General features: G+C 41.4%; 1 protein-coding gene across 2 annotated transcripts in view; it reads right to left on the bottom strand.

Annotated features, from left to right (window-relative positions):
• Positions 1-16,093, bottom strand: part of NEIL3 (nei like DNA glycosylase 3) — a 35,750-nt gene extending 19,657 nt beyond the window's left edge. The window contains exons 1-4 of one of the 2 annotated variants that reach the window (XM_060778681.2): positions 15,853-16,093; positions 7,531-7,649; positions 6,197-6,334; positions 5,220-5,433 (exon numbers count right to left, since the gene is read on the bottom strand). In XM_060778681.2, coding sequence (XP_060634664.2) covers positions 5,220-5,433; positions 6,197-6,334; positions 7,531-7,649; positions 15,853-15,990 — 609 coding nt within the window. In that variant the 5' untranslated portion in view covers positions 15,991-16,093. Of the gene's footprint in view, positions 1-5,219; positions 5,434-6,196; positions 6,335-7,530; positions 7,650-13,983; positions 14,158-15,852 lie in introns of those variants that run through there. The other variant, XM_067468730.1, reaches the window with a different exon arrangement.
• Positions 16,094-17,064: the final 971 nt, after the last annotated feature.

Below are 17,064 nucleotides of genomic sequence, written 5' to 3'. Positions count from 1 at the left end.
TGGTTGAGGAATGACACTTAGGCATCATATCCACAAGCTTTGTATCTAAATAGAAACCCTACGAGCCCGACAAAACGGAACAAAGTGAAGCCTTCCAAATGTTACTGTATCACAACTCCCATCACCTGTAGTAATGTTGTCTAATAATTAGTAATGCAGGAGTTGGGGTCTAGCATCTAGAGAGCCACATAAAATGACATGGTGGGCTGGATGTGGCTCACAGGCCTTGAGTTGGACACATATGTTCTAAGTCTTCCACAACACTGTGGTCAATTTCTGGTGGAAGCTGACCGTAGAGTTGTGCTGAGAGACCTAGAGATACATAGGGAGACCATATTAATAAAACCCATGAATAACCAAATCTGCAAAAGGTAAGTCTGCATATGTGGAAAGCCAATTGACTAGGTTAAAACTCATCTAGTTCCTCTCCACCTGCCTCTTCAGACCAAAAATCAGTGCTTCTTAGGCTCATATGGTGAACCAGCAATTATTTTTTTCCCAGAAATCAATATCATATTCATACTCATTGACTAACATGTTTCTTTATTTGAAACTCTATGGACTGGTAACCAATGACCCATGTACTGACACCTGTACAGACCATCAGTTTGAAAAGCACAGGCTTTGATGAACTTAATGGAACTTCCAGGAAAATATATTTACAGGTAGGATGTTCAAGTTGGGAATTAATGTTGGGGAATTAATCCCATAAACACATTGAAAAGATATGGGAAAGGAGTCACGGAGCTGAGGGGAATCAACTTGGTGTCTTCCCATTATATGTAGCAGCCATATCTCCCAACATTCACACCTTCAGCTAGCATGAGAAAGGTCTTTAAAAACATACTGATGTACATCCAAGGAACACTTCTTGGTGAGGAAAGGCACTTGATTTTCCCATACTACAGAAAAGCTTAGTGTGATTGAACATTACACAGCAGGCCTATGCATCCATGGAGGGCTGGTTTTTACAATTTCAATTGGATTTTTTAATTGTCTTACAACAAGGAATAAGAAAAAAAAACCCCTAAATCAACACAATTTATGGAAATGAGAGATAATCCGATCAATCCTATTTCATAGGTAGTATATTTCATCTGCCAATTTCCTCTTAAGGATGTGCCTTTTTTAAGACAAAGAAGATCAATGAATGGAGAATTTGCAGAGATGGAACAGAACTGAACAGAGAGAAGGAATCTTGCTATAAATGCAAGCAATTCCATTTTTGATTAATTGAAAATTAATCTGGTTAATTCAGAATAATTGCTGCATAACCTCCTTCAATGGAAACCTACATCTCTGAAAATATATTAAAGTTGTATTAAACAATAAATGTAGTTCTATAAGAAAAATGATTATTAAATATAATTTTCCAAATGAGTGATTTATACTTATGGTTAAATCCTTAAAACTAAATCCATCAAAGAAGAAATTTAAATCATGATTTATATCCAAACAACCTTGATATGCATTAAGTACTATGAATCTACCTAATCTTTCATCTAATTTATGTGACATGTGATTGCCAGTTTATTAATTTTCAATTATTCGTAAAAGACAGCGACACCAAGTCACCAGCAAAACAAAAACAAAAAAAAAAACCCCACTGAAAACCCACAAAGAATATTTGACATACTGTAGTGGGATAAAATTATCTCAGAACATTTCAAGCATCCAAGCTTAAAGGATCTTCCTCGGGAGACTATTTTACCACATTGTGATGTGGCATGAAAATATTATTGAATGCTTGCATGGCTGCTTATTACTTTTGTCATTGGTTTTAGCACTCCATTTTAGGACTCAGTTCATATGTATTCCTGGAACAAGCTCTGGAATTGGGGATTTGAGTTTCAAAGAGAGCCAGGAATCTCTGTGACGTACGCTTGTGATTTGCAATGGAAAGGGAGTGTCTACATTCAATTAATAAGTAAATAAATATTTGTTGTTTATTAGTTCAGTCGCTTCCGACTCTTCATGACTTCATGGACCAGCCAGAGCTTCCTGTCGGCCATCGCCACCCCCAGGTCCTTCAGAGTCGAGCCAGTCACTTCAAGGACACCATCCATCCATCTTGCCCATGGTCAGCCCCTCTTTCTTTTTCCTTCCATTTTCCCCAGCATCGTTGTCTTCTTTACGCTTTCCTGTCTTCTCACGATGTGGCCAAAGTACTTCATCTTTGCCTCTAATATCCTTCCCACCAATGAGCAGTCGGGCTTTATTTCCTGAAGTATGAACTGGTTGGATCTTCTCACAGTCCAAGGCACTCTCAGAATTTCTTTCCAGTATCACAGTTCAAAAGTAAATAAATATATTAATTTGAAAAGTAAATAAATATTTTTAAAAACCATATAATTCAACATGGAAAATCTTCTGCTATTGAATACTCAGAAGTGCGTCCTGTACAGTTTAATGGACTTGCTCCCAGGAGAGTGAAACTATACTTCCAAGCATTCCATTTCTCACCAAATCTAAGATGCCATCAAATGTAAGCTGCACCTCATTTTTTAAGCTTCAATTTCAGGGAAAAAATAATTTTCTTAGAACATCTTTTAATAATTTCTTCTTTGTGCATTATACCTTTTGTTGCTTTGTTTCAAAATGTCTTTGTAGTGCAATCTTTCCTGTGGAGTGTGGAAGGTGAAGAACGCCGCAAGTCATCTGTCTGCATGAGTCTATGCAGTATTAAGTCTATGGGCCATGTGGGGAGGCAATGGAAGCAGGAAACAATGTTCAACAAAAGTACCAGTAAACAGTCATCTGGCCAAGACTAAGGAAAAAATGGAGGGGGCCTGGCAGAGCTGTTTGGGGTGAGGCTCTTCCTCCTCCTCCCCCCTCTCAAACATAAGACAGTTTTTAAAAACTTCCATTGTTAAAGCTGCTTAAATGGAGAAAAGTGTGCCTTTCAGTTGATGGAATTAGGTATATCATTTGCCAATAACTGTGGGACACATATCTGCAATCTACCTGCACTCAGGGAAATTGTTGTTTTAGGAGTTTTGCTAGGTCTTCCAGGTATTTTTATGGAAAGCTTCCTCCAGAAGTTACCATAGAATTGCATTGAGATTCCTAGAGGGTACATCTCTAGGAATCTCAAGGTCCTTCAATGCAATTTGCTGGTATGCTAGGATGGGAAGTGAAACCATTTAATGGTGTTCGGCTGTGTCTGTGGTTGAGCTGGAAATGTACCCTCACCAAATATGGGATTTATTATATCTCTAATTTTCTATTCAAGTAAGAATACCAGTATTACCTATAATTAAAAGCACTTTTCTTCTGGGTTCTCATCCAGCTTTTATTTTGCCTGAGTTAGACAGCTCTTTGTTCCTTCCTCTCAGTGTTGTTTCTGTTTTCGTCACCTTTGATAACTCTTCCCTTTTCTACTTTCTTGCTGGTCTTTCTCTTATTTTTTTACTATATTTATATACCGCCCCTCTCAGCCCGCAGGCGATTCAGGGCGGTTTACAGTCAACGTCAAAGACAAAATATAATTAAAACAGTTAATTTAAATATAAAATCTGATAAAACAATCGATATCAATAAAAACATGTTTCAGTTTGAGTCTCCTAGTTAAAAGCATTATCCAATAGCATCATCCAGTCGTTCCATTTTTTTTCTCTATGTCTGTTATATTGTATCTGCAAACGCTTGCTCAAAAAGCCAAGTCTTGACTTTCTTGCGGAATGTTAAAAGGGAAGGGGCCAATCTAATATCCCTAGCGAGGGCATTCCATAGCAGAAGGGCCACCAATGAGAAGGCTCTGTCTCTTGTCCCCGCCAGATGTACTTGTGACAAAGGCGGGATCAAGAGCAGGGCTTCCCCAGACAATCTTAAAGTCCTGGAGGATTCATACCTTTGTGACCGTATCTCCCGCCATGAACCATCTTGGGCATTCCGATCCTCCGGGGAGGCCCTTCTCTTACCCCTGCTAGTCTCCCAAGCTCGCCTAGTGAGTACAAGGGAGAGAGCCTTTTCCGCTGTGGCTCCCCGACTCTGGAACTCACTGCTTGGAGAAATTAGGAAAGCCCCTTCCCTAGAGGCCTTTAAAAAGAACCTTAAAACCTGGCTCTTCCGCTGCACCTTTGATGAGTAGGTATATAATTCCCACATGGTTGCTCTGCCTCAAAGTTCTGTCATTGGAGCATACGTCCCCCCTCATGGGAAACTTGCTTCCACAACTCCTGCTAGAATGAGCCCTCCTCCGTAAATTACCTGCTTCCCTCTTTTATCTCGCCCGACTTTTTAATTAGTTTTAATCAGTTTGTCCTTTTGATTACTACATGTTGCCTGCCCATTATTATTGTGCCTGTGTATATATTTTTTTTATTTTTCATATTGTTATATATTCATGCGTGTTATATAACTATGATGTTATTGTTTACTGTTCGCGTTTTCAGTTTGTGCTTTTGGTTTTTCTTTATTGTAATTGCCAGTTGGGCTTGGCCTCATGTAATCCGCTCCAAGTCCCATTGGGGAGATGGTGGTGGGGTAACAAATAAAGATTATTATTATTATTATTATTATTATTATTATTATTATTATTATAAGGGGAGATGCATTAGGACAGGTAAATTGGGCCAGGACCGTTTAGGGCTTTATAGGCTAAAGCCAGCACTTTGTGCCCAGTAGCAGACTGGCAGCCAGTGGAGCTGGCGCAGCAGGGGAGTTGTGTGCTACTTGAGCACTGCTCCTCTTCTTCCACCCCAGTTTCTATAGTTTGTTCATCTCCTAACAGACATCCCCATATCTTCCAGGTGCTAGCAGTTGAGCTGGTAGTTTTTCTTTCACAGTTGTCATATTCTAATTCAAAACAGCTAAGCAGCCACATTCCATATTATGAAGATTACTGCTCATTATGTAAACAACATGGTCATGTAAGGGGTGGACAGTAGGCACACACATGCCTGTTTCCTCTCAGAAACACTCCTTTAAAGTTGTTTCACCTCAAGTTGATTCTTCGATTCCTACTGCTCTTGGAATCTTTCCATGAATCTCACCTAAGTTTCACAGTCTTTTAGTATGGCTGGAAGACAGACCTGCACATACGTTTATTATACCTTGAAAATGTGTAATACTGCACAACTATAGATTTTTTTAGATAGTCAAAGAGTCATGATCTAAATTCTATAAGTATAAAAACAAGGGAGACCCACATATCTCCTTAAACAGCACATTCAAATTTCTAAAATATAAGTGGAAGAAGCTAAAGAGATTTTACATACTTTGACAACTGGGTGGAGACCACTATCAAAAAGGGCTTCATTTTTTATGATGTTCCCAACTCCAGGTAGGACTGTTTGGTCAAGCAACACATCACACAGCATACGGCCCTTCTGCTTTTTAATCTCACTTGCAGCTCTGGAGAAACTAAACTCCGAAGAACATACATCTAAGTCTTCCAGCATTCTAATTTTCTGTTCACTTTCAGCGGCACTCCTGCATCATTAAAAAAAATCAAACAATCTCAATGAGTGTAGGTTAGCAATACATGATGTTATGCAATTCAAATATTAAGTAGCAGTTGAAAGCATCAGAGAAAAATGATCAAAGCTGCAGAAAGCCAGACCGGAGTTGTGAGAAAGTGAGATCTGGTCTTATACAACTAACTTTTTTGGGGATTCTTTTTTGCAAATACTATTACACAAAATATGTGGTAAAAGATAGTTTCAATAACAAAAATACTGCAGCATTTTTCACACACACAGTGAAAAACAATCTAGAAAAAATAACTTTCAATTTAGGGAGTAAAGTTGACAAATGGACAGACTGACAGGGGAGATGCAGTGGAGTATCTTAAAATTATCCACATTAGCACAACACAATGGTTGCATTCATATGTTGTAATAAACGACGGGGCTTTGTAAACCTTGGGCTTTGAAGTTTTTGTTCCAGTTCTTTGGTGACACTCTTGAAAGGTGGCAATCTAATCTTTGCTTAATAACCCTCAAGGAAGAAGAGTCTATCAACTTCCAAGGTACAACCGTTCCCCTTCTGATTAGCTCTTACCATCACAAACAACATTTTAATATTTATTAGAATCTCTTTCTTGTAGTATATATGTTGAAATACAGTACTTGATTTTAAATAAGAATTCAGTTCATTTAAGGCACTTGATATCATTACAGACTTGGAGAAACAACCTTTTTTTTCTCTTTAAGAATGTGGTGAAACAATCCCAGGGAAACATACATTGCTTTACCTAAGCTCTACTGTTGCATCATAAAAAGAAACCAAATCAGTAGTAAGTTGTATTTCTAGGACTGCTGCTGCTGCTCCATTTCTGCTCTGGCTTGCATCTACATTTATACGCAGAGAGCCATTCATGCCAAAGTGGATCCTGGAAAAGAAACACATTTATCAAAATATTTATCAAAGGGATATTTCAGAACTATTACAAGCTTGGCAGCTAATCCAATGTAATCATAAACAGGATCATGAAAACAATTTGCATGGGGGGTACATGACAAACTAGGGCTTCATAAAGGAAAGATAAACCAAGATTGACATCTTGATAAAGCACAATGAGCAATAACCAATAATTTTATGTAATTCTGGTTTTTAATTTCCCACAAAAAGGCTAAAGGATTCAAATCAGAGTAACTGAACCTCACTGTCATTATTTATGTTCAAGTTGACTTTATTATAACTCTGTTCTAGGGTTTTCTTTGCAAGATTTAATTCTAAGGAGCCTTCCCATGTCATTGTTGTCTTGTTATGCAGAGGGAGTGTGACTTGACCAAGGTCAGCCACTGGATTTCCATGTCTGAGAATCAAACCCTGGACTCCCGGGATCCAACGCTCAAACCACTATACTATGCTGGATCAACTGAACCTAAATCCCATTAATAGTATGAAGGGGGCAAATCAGTAATTCTGATGTGCATCAGTAAGGATCAATCGCCATCAAAATCCAGAACACAAAAGAGGTGAAATACAACTCAGTTCTATTGAACAAAACTGTACTGCATTGAGAACTGTAGCTTACAGATCACATGCACTTTTTTTCTGTTTGTAAGCCCCCCGAGCTCCTCCATTTTTTGAAAACTTTTTGGAGGATTTAAAATTGCTTTAAAATGGCCACAAACATTTCTGTTTGCATTTTAATACCCTTTGATGCCATTTGAAACATCAAACTCTGGTTCAGTTTTGGCCAAATCCTATCACTACTCTCAAAACCAGGAATTGCAAACTTGAATTGAACACCTGGTCATTGTTTAGTTGTATTTAAGTTTATTTTTTAGCCAAAAACATGACACAACCAATTACACTATTGCTGACCACATCATGTCCATAGAATAAATATGTCCACAACAAGTAACAATAATGGAACAGAACACATTACTGACAACTCTACTTAAATGGTCAGTTACTATGATCAGGATCAGTCACTTTGATATTCACATGAAAGTAAACACTTGCTTGCCCTGAAATCATGTGACCAAAGAATCAACTTGCAAAGATGAGCAGCTGAATGGCAATTACAGTAGAATAACAGTGGGATTTATCATATCTTTTGTTGACCTCTTCTCTTACCTCAGAGCTTTGTCTCCAAAGAACATGAAAAGCTCCTTCCCCAAAGTTTCCACACCATTATACACACATCCGTGAAGCTTAGTTAAGAAGTTATTTCCTGTCTTCTCAGTGATCTGAAACTTAATAACAAAAACGCATTTACAAAGTGTTCCTGGGCATTACTTTTGTTGTTGTTGCAGAAAACAAGGTATCAGAGGCCAAAATAACACAGAAAGAAGAGGGATACATTCCTGAACCACAAAAAGAGAGAAAGCGAGAGCAATACTCCAAAAGTCCTTTATATATAAACCCAAACCCTAGTCTCAATTAGAACCTTTTATGCTGAATCAATTGCTGAATGAGAAGTCATAACTTAGAGGCAATCACAGAATCATACAGTTGGGAGAGACTGCATGGGCCATCAAGTCCAACCCCCTGCCATGTAGGAAAAGCACAAAGTACTCCTAACAGATGGCCATCCAGCCTATGTTTAAAAGCCTCCAAGGTAGCTTCCACCAGTAATTCTCACTTATTCAACAAATTTACTCCAATCATAGCTATCAACTGAATTTAAGCCTTAAACCTATAGCTCTTAATATCTTAACTGTACACATAAGACAACATTTTGAAGGGTATGTATTTGACAAAAACAAATAACTCTTCCATTGGTCCAATAGAATTTAAGAAATTATTCAAGCAAAAACCATTTGATGATAACAATGTAGAAGCAAAACACATATTCCACGGCATTTAGCTATTCATTTGCCATACTGCTATAATATGCTGACACTGTTTATGAAATATTTCCTCTGCTATGCACACTATAGTAAATAATTAAAAGGCTTAAGATTGCTGCTTTCTCAATTGCTAATTCGCTTTTGAATTTTTAAATGTCCTTCTGAAATAAACGTTATGAACTGAAGGTCATGGTGTAAGTTATGATTATTTTAGACATGACAACATCTTGCTGCTGGCTCCATGAAAGCATCGAATGGCTGGGGAGTTCTTCTCACTCCCAAATTTCCTTCAACATAACCTGTGTTAATAGAAGGGATACAAACGTTTCTCTGTGCCTTAAACCTTCATACATGTACTACTAAAATAGGCACATGGGGGAAAATGTCAATAGTAGTTCTGCTGAACTTGAAAACTAAGAAGCTTTTTAACTTGGAAAATGCATCAAACTGGTTATAAACATGTGAGCACTGTGCGTTGCCAATTTTATAATAGGGATGATGGTTTGCTATGTAGCACAAACATTCGTATGTCTCATATTAGATGACTTTAACAGAGTATGCAATACCAGAGGCAGGAATAATATTACAAAAATAGGGACAGGGTTCTATAAAAATTGCAGTTCAACACACTCCAGCAAATATTTTATCTGAAACATAGAATGTCACATGTGAAATAAAGCAAACAGCTTTAAGATCTGGTGGGGAGGCCCTTCTCTCACTCTCACCTATCACAAGCATGGTTGGTGGGGACGAGGGAGAGGGCCTTCTCAGTGGTGGCCCACTGTCTCTGAACTCTTTCCCCAGGGAGATTAGATTAGCACCCATCCTGTCCACCTTCCATAAAGACCTGAAAACCTGGATGTTCCAATGTGCCTTTGATTAGGTAGTTCACTAGTTGATTTGGCCCTTCTAGCCCTAACTTAATATCTGACCCTTGCACTTTACTATCAACTCTGCCCTTGCAGTTGTATTGCACTAATTGACTTGGTCCTTCTGGCCATAACTTAATATCCTTCTCTTGTACTTTACCTTCAGCGCCGCCCTTGCAGTTGTATTGATTGCACTAATTGACTTGGCCCTTCTAAGCCCTACCTTAATATTTGGCTCTTACACTTTACTATCAGCCTGCCCTTGCAATTGTATTGCACAAGCACTTGCCCCACCCTCCAGTACTGAACATGTACACTGTGCTCAGCTACTGGTTGTAGGCTGATTATGTTTTTATGATGTTTTGTATATGTATTTTATTGTGCTATTTTAACTCTGTTTGACTAAGCTTAGGCCCCATGTAAGCTGCCCCGAGTCCCTTCAGGGAGAAGTTGGCGGGATATAAGAATAAAGTTATTAAAATATTATTATTAAACAGGCCAGATAAACTTTGTACAAGCTAACAAGTACATTTTGAGGCTTCTAGTGAGCCTTCAAAAAAACTTTCTCAACATTTATTCAGGGATGGCTTTTCCTTTTACCAGTTTCACTCTTTTAATGATTTCCATTTTTGGTCACCAAACTCAACTCAAGAGAGGGCAGGGCAGGACCTAGGTCATCCTCAGGTTATGTCCTGGCATATCTGGAGGGCTCTCAGCCACCACGTGCCTTCCTTGAGCCATCCTCCCAACATAAGGATGGGGCTGCTCATACTGTCCATATGCTAGGAGTGAGGCACACAGTGGCTGAGAGCGCTCCAGAGGACTCTGAAGTGCTGTGTGCCTTCCTCCCCCGTGTTTTTGGCATAAGAATGTGGTAGACTGCTGTGTCCTTATGCCAAGAGGACAGGAAAAATGAGAAGGGCTTGAGGTAAGCGCCCAGGGGTCCCTGCCCCCCAAGCCTTAGTTTGCCCATGCAAAGTCCACCGACAGATAATTCCTTGTTACCCTGTAGCTCTTTGCTTTTTCAAAGTAAAAGCATAGACTATATTTATTTTCTACAGTGTGGGTTAGTGCCAATATAAACTGACCCTTTGCTGCGCACATGTCTATCTCACCAATTGACTTTTTATAATATATATTTATAATATATTCAAATCCAGAGACGCCAGTGCCCTGATGCAATATCTAAAGGTGTTCACTGGCACATTAGTGCCCACAAGGCACACATTGGGGATTCAAAGATAAGGCAACACAAGATAATTGGAAAGGAAGATTAAGTTAGAAACATCTGAAATTTCTTTTTTAAGGAAACCAAACTATATAAAGAATAATAATGTTGTTAATATTTTAATACTCATGCTAAGCATGGCTATAAGTCAGATATGGGCAAACCCTGGCCCATGGACCAGATACAGCCCCTTGGACTCTTTTCTCAGGCCCTCCTCTCTCTTACCAGCCTATACTTGCTTCCTTCTCTTTTTCCTTCCCTCCCTCTTTCTACCTTCCTCATTCGCTTCCACCCTTTCATCCTTCCTTCCCTTTTGTCTTTCCTCCCTCCTTCCCTCCTCTTCCCGCTCGCTCCCTCCCTTCTCTTCCACCTTTCCATCCTTCCTTCCATCCTTCTCTTCCTCCTTCCCTTCATTTTTTCCTTCCTCCTGGGGGATGTTTAGCTGGAAGAAGGGATAGTTGAGAGGGAACATGAGAACCATGTTTCAAGATTTAAAAGGGTGTCCCATTGAGGGAGGGGGAAGGGGACTAATTTTCTGCTACTCTAGAGACCAGGGCACAAAGGAGCAATGGGTTCATATGGCAGGGAAAGAGATTCGACTAAAAACATTAGGAAGAATTTCCTGGAGAGTGTCACAGGCTGCCTCAGAGTGTGGAGTCTCCTTCCCTGGAGGCTTTTCCGCAGAAGCTGTCTATTGAGAGTGCTTTGATTGTACCTTCTTGCAAGGCAGGGGGTTGGACTGGATGGCCCTTGAGGTCTCTTCCAGCTCTAGGAATCTAGGATTCTATATCAGGAGTAAGCAATATGGGGTCTAATTGATACACCCTTTTTCTCCCGTTCAACATCTCATCCTGACCAATGCTAACCCTTTTGGGATCCAAACGTTTCCCATCTTTCCTTCACTTTCAGAGAAGAGGAAGGGGAGGAAACAGCAGGGAGAGGACTTGGGAGACCCCCACCCTCCCAGCTCACCCACCCCGCTGTGGCTCCCAAGTGTCCCCCCCCTTTTTTTTTGTCGTGTCAGGAGCAACTTGAGAAACTGCAAGTCTCTTCTGGTGTGAGAGAATTGGCTGTCTGCAAGGACGTTGCCCAGGGGACGCCCAGATGAATTGATGTTTTTATCATCCTTGTGGGAGGCTTTTCTCATGTCCCCGCATGAGGAGCTGGAGCTGATAGAGGAAGCTCATCTGCCTCTCCCCGGATTCAAACCTGCGACTTGTCGGTCTTCAGTCCTGCCGGCACAGGAGTTTAACTACTGCGCCACCGGGGGCTCCTAAGTTTTCCCATGCCTGCTATAAGTGCAAGTTAACAAACCATAATACGAATCCATCAGTGTATTTTCTGGCTAAATATACTAGCTATCATGCATAACCCCATACTGGAGCACTTTTGTGGATTGCATTGCCTTGAATGAAATTTCCCAGGCTGCACTTGAACAAAGGTAGGGAAGAAGAATCTACTCTATCGAGGTACCTCACTGATCCATAAGCCTTGGATCGTCACAGCTCATTAACCCAAGCCGCTCATTTATATTCTAGCTTCTTTCCCCCTATAAAGTTTCACAAGCCCCAACAGAGTAATTTTATGCTGGCAACAGAAGTGATCAAAACTTACAGAGAAATTGCATGCTGTGTACATGGAAAACAAGACCAAAAAACATCCCCTTGTCCTGTGCATCCCACCAACAGCATGCCTCATTAGTTCATTTTTAAGCAAACAAACAAGCCCATCCACCCAGTTAAAATAATTTTCTTTTCTATGAGCCAATTTTTAGATGTGATCTGATCTCAGGCTGTATTTTTTTCCCCTAATGACAGTTACTCTATGGTGGATTTTGTATAATAGGCTTTCTTATAATAAATTATATTTTAAAATTTGCTATCTTTCTAATTAGGCAAAGTGACTCGAGGACACTTTCCTCATTATTTCTTACACGTGTTAGATGTTTGCCCGAGCTCCACCAACTCTTCAAATTAATCAGACTCGTTATGGTTGATTTATTATGTTAATAGCAGGAATATATTACAGATTGCTCTGGTTATTTCTTTTTAAGTGTTTTGTGCAGGATGGGGTAACCACAAACAGCTGCCAGAAATCTCTCCAACAGTCAAAACCCATGATTACTTGGGACGAAATGCCAAGGTCGGCTGTACCAACCTTATGTCAATCAGTCAGGTCTTTTGGAATTTGAGAATATGAACAACTCTGGCGACAAAAAAATGTTAATAAACTAGGGACTCTTGAATAAGCTTAAGCTTTAGGAACAGGGCCAGCCGCATCCGAATGGACGGCGTAAATTTTTGATGTGATCCGCTCAATAGTGCATCACAATATTGCAACTGAATGCACTCTGTCAGATGCAAACAGAATTAAGGTCCCTTTGGGACTGCACTTGCCAAGTAAATACCATTGAATCAAACTGGCGGGGATTTTTTTTACTAAAAAAGTGGAATTTATAGAAGCATTCATATGCCACTTCTCCATTTTACAGTCTGCAAAGCAGCTTGCTGCAATAACATTGATAAACACATTAAATGCAAAAATTACCCCAGCACAGCCATAACAAACATTAAACCCAGGATATATATATATATAGTTTAAATAAGTTGTGTATATTGGATTTATTTGCAGGAACTGCTGAAGAAGTCATAGGAGGATGCTGGATTTAACTAGAATCCATGCTGGCTGTGGGATACTGGGAGTTGTATCCCAATAGTAACTTTCCCAAGCTCTACACTTTGCAGTGGAGGGATGAGAGGGAACTCATGAACCAATCTCAGTCTGTGTATAACTTTACCTGTCCGAACGTATCTACCTGTCCGAATGTATCTCTGTTATGAACCATCACGAAGCTTAAAATTGTCAGGAGAGGCCCTGCTCTCGATCCCACCACTTTCGCAAACACGGTTGATGGGGACGAGAGACAGTGCCTTCTTGGCAGTGGCCCCCCCGTCTGTGGAACTTTCTCCTTAAGGACATCAGGTTGACCACCTCCCTCCTGTCCTTTAGAAGACAATTGAAGACGTGGCTTTGGGACCAGGTGCTCAGTGAGTGGACAGCGCCAATTGGAAAGAAAATTTAGGACATCTGCAACATTGGATTTACTCTGACTTGGTCTTGGTTTTAATTGGAATGTTTAACTTATTGTTTAATGAACTTGTTTAATGAATTTGTATAATGTGTTTTTATTTTTATTTTTTTGGTCGTGTCAGGAGTGACCTGAGAAACTGCAAGTTGCTTCTGGTGTGAGAGAATTGGCTGTCTGCAAAGATGTTGCCCAGGGGACGCCCGGATGATTTGATGTTTTATCATCCTTGGGGGAGGCTTCTCTCATGTCCTCACATGAGGAGCTGGAGCTGATAGAGGGAGCTCATCCGCCTCTCCCCGGATTCAAACCTGCAACCTGTCGGTCTTCAGTCCTGGGGTTTAACCCACTGCGCCACTGGGGGCTCCATATTATCCACCATGCAAACTGGGAACAATGGAAATTGTAACCCAACAGCACTTGTGGTTGAGGAATGACACTTTAAAGTTAAGCATCATATCCACAAGCTTTGTATCTAAATAGAAACCCTACGAGCCTGACAAAACGGAACAAAGTGAAGCCTTCCAGATGTTACTGTATCACAACTCCCATCACCTGTAGTAATGTTGTCTAATAATGAGTAATGCAGGGAGTTGGTGTCCAGCATCTAGAGAGCCACATAAAATGACATGGTGGGATGTGGCTCACAGGCCTTGAGTTGGACACATGTGTTCTAGGTCTTCCATAACACTGTGGTCAATTTCTGGTGGAAGCTGACCGTAGAGTTGTGCTGGGAAACCTAGAGATACATAGGGAGACCATATTAATAAAACCCATGAATAACCAAATCTGCAAAAGGTAAGTCTACACATGTGGAAAGCCAAATGACTAAGTTAAAACTGATCTGGCTCCTCTCCATCTGCTTCTTCAGATCAAATGCTTAAGTCAGTGCTTTTTAGGATCATATGGTGGACCAGCAATTATTTTTCCCAGAAATCAATATCATATTTAAGTTCTTGTGGGTTTTTTTGGGCTATATGGCCATGTTCTAGAGGCAGTTCTCTTGACGTTTCGCCTGCATCTATGGCAAGCATCCTCAGAGGTGAGGATGCTTGCCATAGATGCAGGCGAAACGTCAGGAGAAATGCCTCTAGAACATGGCCATATAGCCCGAAAAAAACCCACAAGAACTTAGTGATTCCAGCCATGAAAGCCTTCGACAATACGATATCATATTTGTACTCATTTCTCTTTCTTTCTTTGAAACTCTCTAGGGCCCTTTCACACAGCCATATATCCCAGTTCAAAGCAGAAAATGTGGGATTTTATTCAGCTGTGTAGAAGGGGCCACTTGGAGAAACTCAGTGGGCAAGTCACACTCTCTCAGCCTCAGAGAGAAGGAACTTTCCTGGAAACAGATCTGAAAGGACTTGAAGGCAGACAACACAAAACAAGAGGATTTCGCTCAAGGTTGCCAGGGAACCAATGAAAAGGTACTACATCTACAGTACTATAGGATGATTGACACTGCTGGACCCCACCTGAAGTGCCAAGGCTCAAAGCTATGGGACCTTGGGAGTTGTAGTTTAACAGGGTCTTTAGTCTTCTCGGTGAGAGTGCTGGAGCTTCACCAAACTACAACTCCTAGGATTCCACAGCATTGGACCATGGCAATTAAAACAGTGTCAAAGTGTATTGTCGAAGGCTTTCATGGCTGGAATCACTAGGTTCTTGTAGGTTTTTTCGGGCTATAGGGCCATGTTCTAGAGGCATTTCTCCTGACGTTTCGCCTGCATCTATGGCAAGCATCCTCAGAGGTAGTGAGGTCTGTTGGAAATAGGAAAATGGGTTTAAATATCTGTGGAATGACTGGGATGGGGCAAAGAGCTCTCTGCTGAAGCTAGGTGTGAATGTTTCAGCTGACCACCTTCATTAGCATTTGAAGGCCTGCCTGACACCTCTCAACAGAACATTTTCCCAGGCTCAGGCAGGCCTTCAAATGCTAATGAAGGTGGTCAGCTGAAACATTCACACCTAGCTTCAGCAGAGAGCTCTTTGCCCCACCCCAGTCATTCCACAGATATTTAAACCCTTTGTCCTAATTCCAACAGACCTCACTACCTCTGAGGATGCTTGCCATAGATGCAGGCGAAACGTCAGGAGAAATGCCTCTAGAACATGGCCCTATAGCCCGAAAAAACCTACAAGAACCTAGTGTCAAAGTGCTTTGATTCCAAATGCACCCAAGAAGCTGAGCTCCTTGACTTGGGGCCCTTCCACAAATCCCACATTATCTGAGTGTGGACTCAAATAACTCAGTTCAAAGCAGATATTGTGGGACTCTCTGCCTTGATATTCAAGGATATAGGGCTTGTCTGGAAGAGCCCACCCATAGATTTCTCTGCATTCAGAGTCACTCCAACGTCATTGCTCTGAAGCAGCAGCTGGCGATTTCCACCCAAATGAGCAGCGGCACCAACTAACCCCAATGGAGGAAGAAGAGGAGGAGGAGGCTCCAGCTTGCAGAAGCGCGCTTCCTCGCAGGGCCTTCACAGCCTGTCCCCGGGCAACGCGGGCACGGATCTTCTCCCCGTTCAGCCTGCACCCGGGCCCTTCCACCATCCTGCTCCCAAGCAGCCCCGGCGCCAAAGGAGGGGCGGAGCATCGCAAAAGGGATTCAAACTTCCCGCCCGCTTCTTCCTGAGAGCAGATCCACCCCCGGCCTTTTCCCCGCGCATGCGCACTCCGCTCTATCTGATGTGAGTTACACAATCCTGACCTTCTGAGCCCAGGGAGCTGTCTTTGAACTCGAATAAGGGAAAGCTTAAGGCATCAGATCTTCGATGATTTGGGAGCTAAGCAGGCTCAGACCTGGTTAGTGCTTGGGTGGCATACAACACCCTTGTATAAGGAAACCCCATAGAATCATAGAATTGGAAGAGACCTCATGGGCCATCCAGTCCAACCACCCTGCCCATGCAATTAATGTTGCCTTAAGTCCACAGGCGACTTCAATACATACATGGGTGCTGCATGAAAACCCCCTGGGCAAAATTATTATTTGTTCCCTTCGTGCCTGCAGCAGAGAGTTCCAAAGACTACAGGCACTTAAAGTGTACTTGTTTGGCTCTGCGTATATTCAGACAATCATAGAATCAAAGAGTTGGAAGAGACCTCATGGGCCATCCAGTCCAACCCCCTGCCAAGAAGCAGGAATATTGCATTCAAATCACCCCCGGACAGATGGCCATCCAGCCTCTGTTTAAAAGCCTCCACCACACTCCAGGGCAGAGAGTTCCACTGCTGAACAGCTCTCAGAGTCAGAAAGTTCTTCCTCATGTTCAGATGGAATCTCCTTTCTTGAGGCCATTGTTCCACGTCCTAGTCTCCAGGGAAGCAGAAAACAGGCTTGCTCCCTCCTCCCTGTGGCTTCCTCTCACATACATGACTATCATATCTCCTCACAGCCTTCTCTTCTTCAGGCTAAACATGCTCAGTTCCTTAAGCCGCTCCTCATATGGCTTGTTCTCCAGACCTTTGATCATTTTAGTCGCCCTCCTCTGGACACATTCCAGCTTGTCAATATCTCTCTTGAATTGTGGTGCCCAGAATTGGACACAATATTCCAGATGTGGTCTAACCAAAACAGAATAGAGGGGTAGCATTACTTCCTTAGATCTAGACACTATGCTCCTA

The sequence above is a fragment of the Anolis sagrei genome, chromosome 5, assembly GCF_037176765.1.
Source record: "Anolis sagrei isolate rAnoSag1 chromosome 5, rAnoSag1.mat, whole genome shotgun sequence".
NCBI classification, from domain to species: domain Eukaryota; kingdom Metazoa; phylum Chordata; class Lepidosauria; order Squamata; family Dactyloidae; genus Anolis; species Anolis sagrei.
Note: the sequence above shows the minus strand (reverse complement) of the source record. Positions and strands in the feature narration are given on the sequence as shown.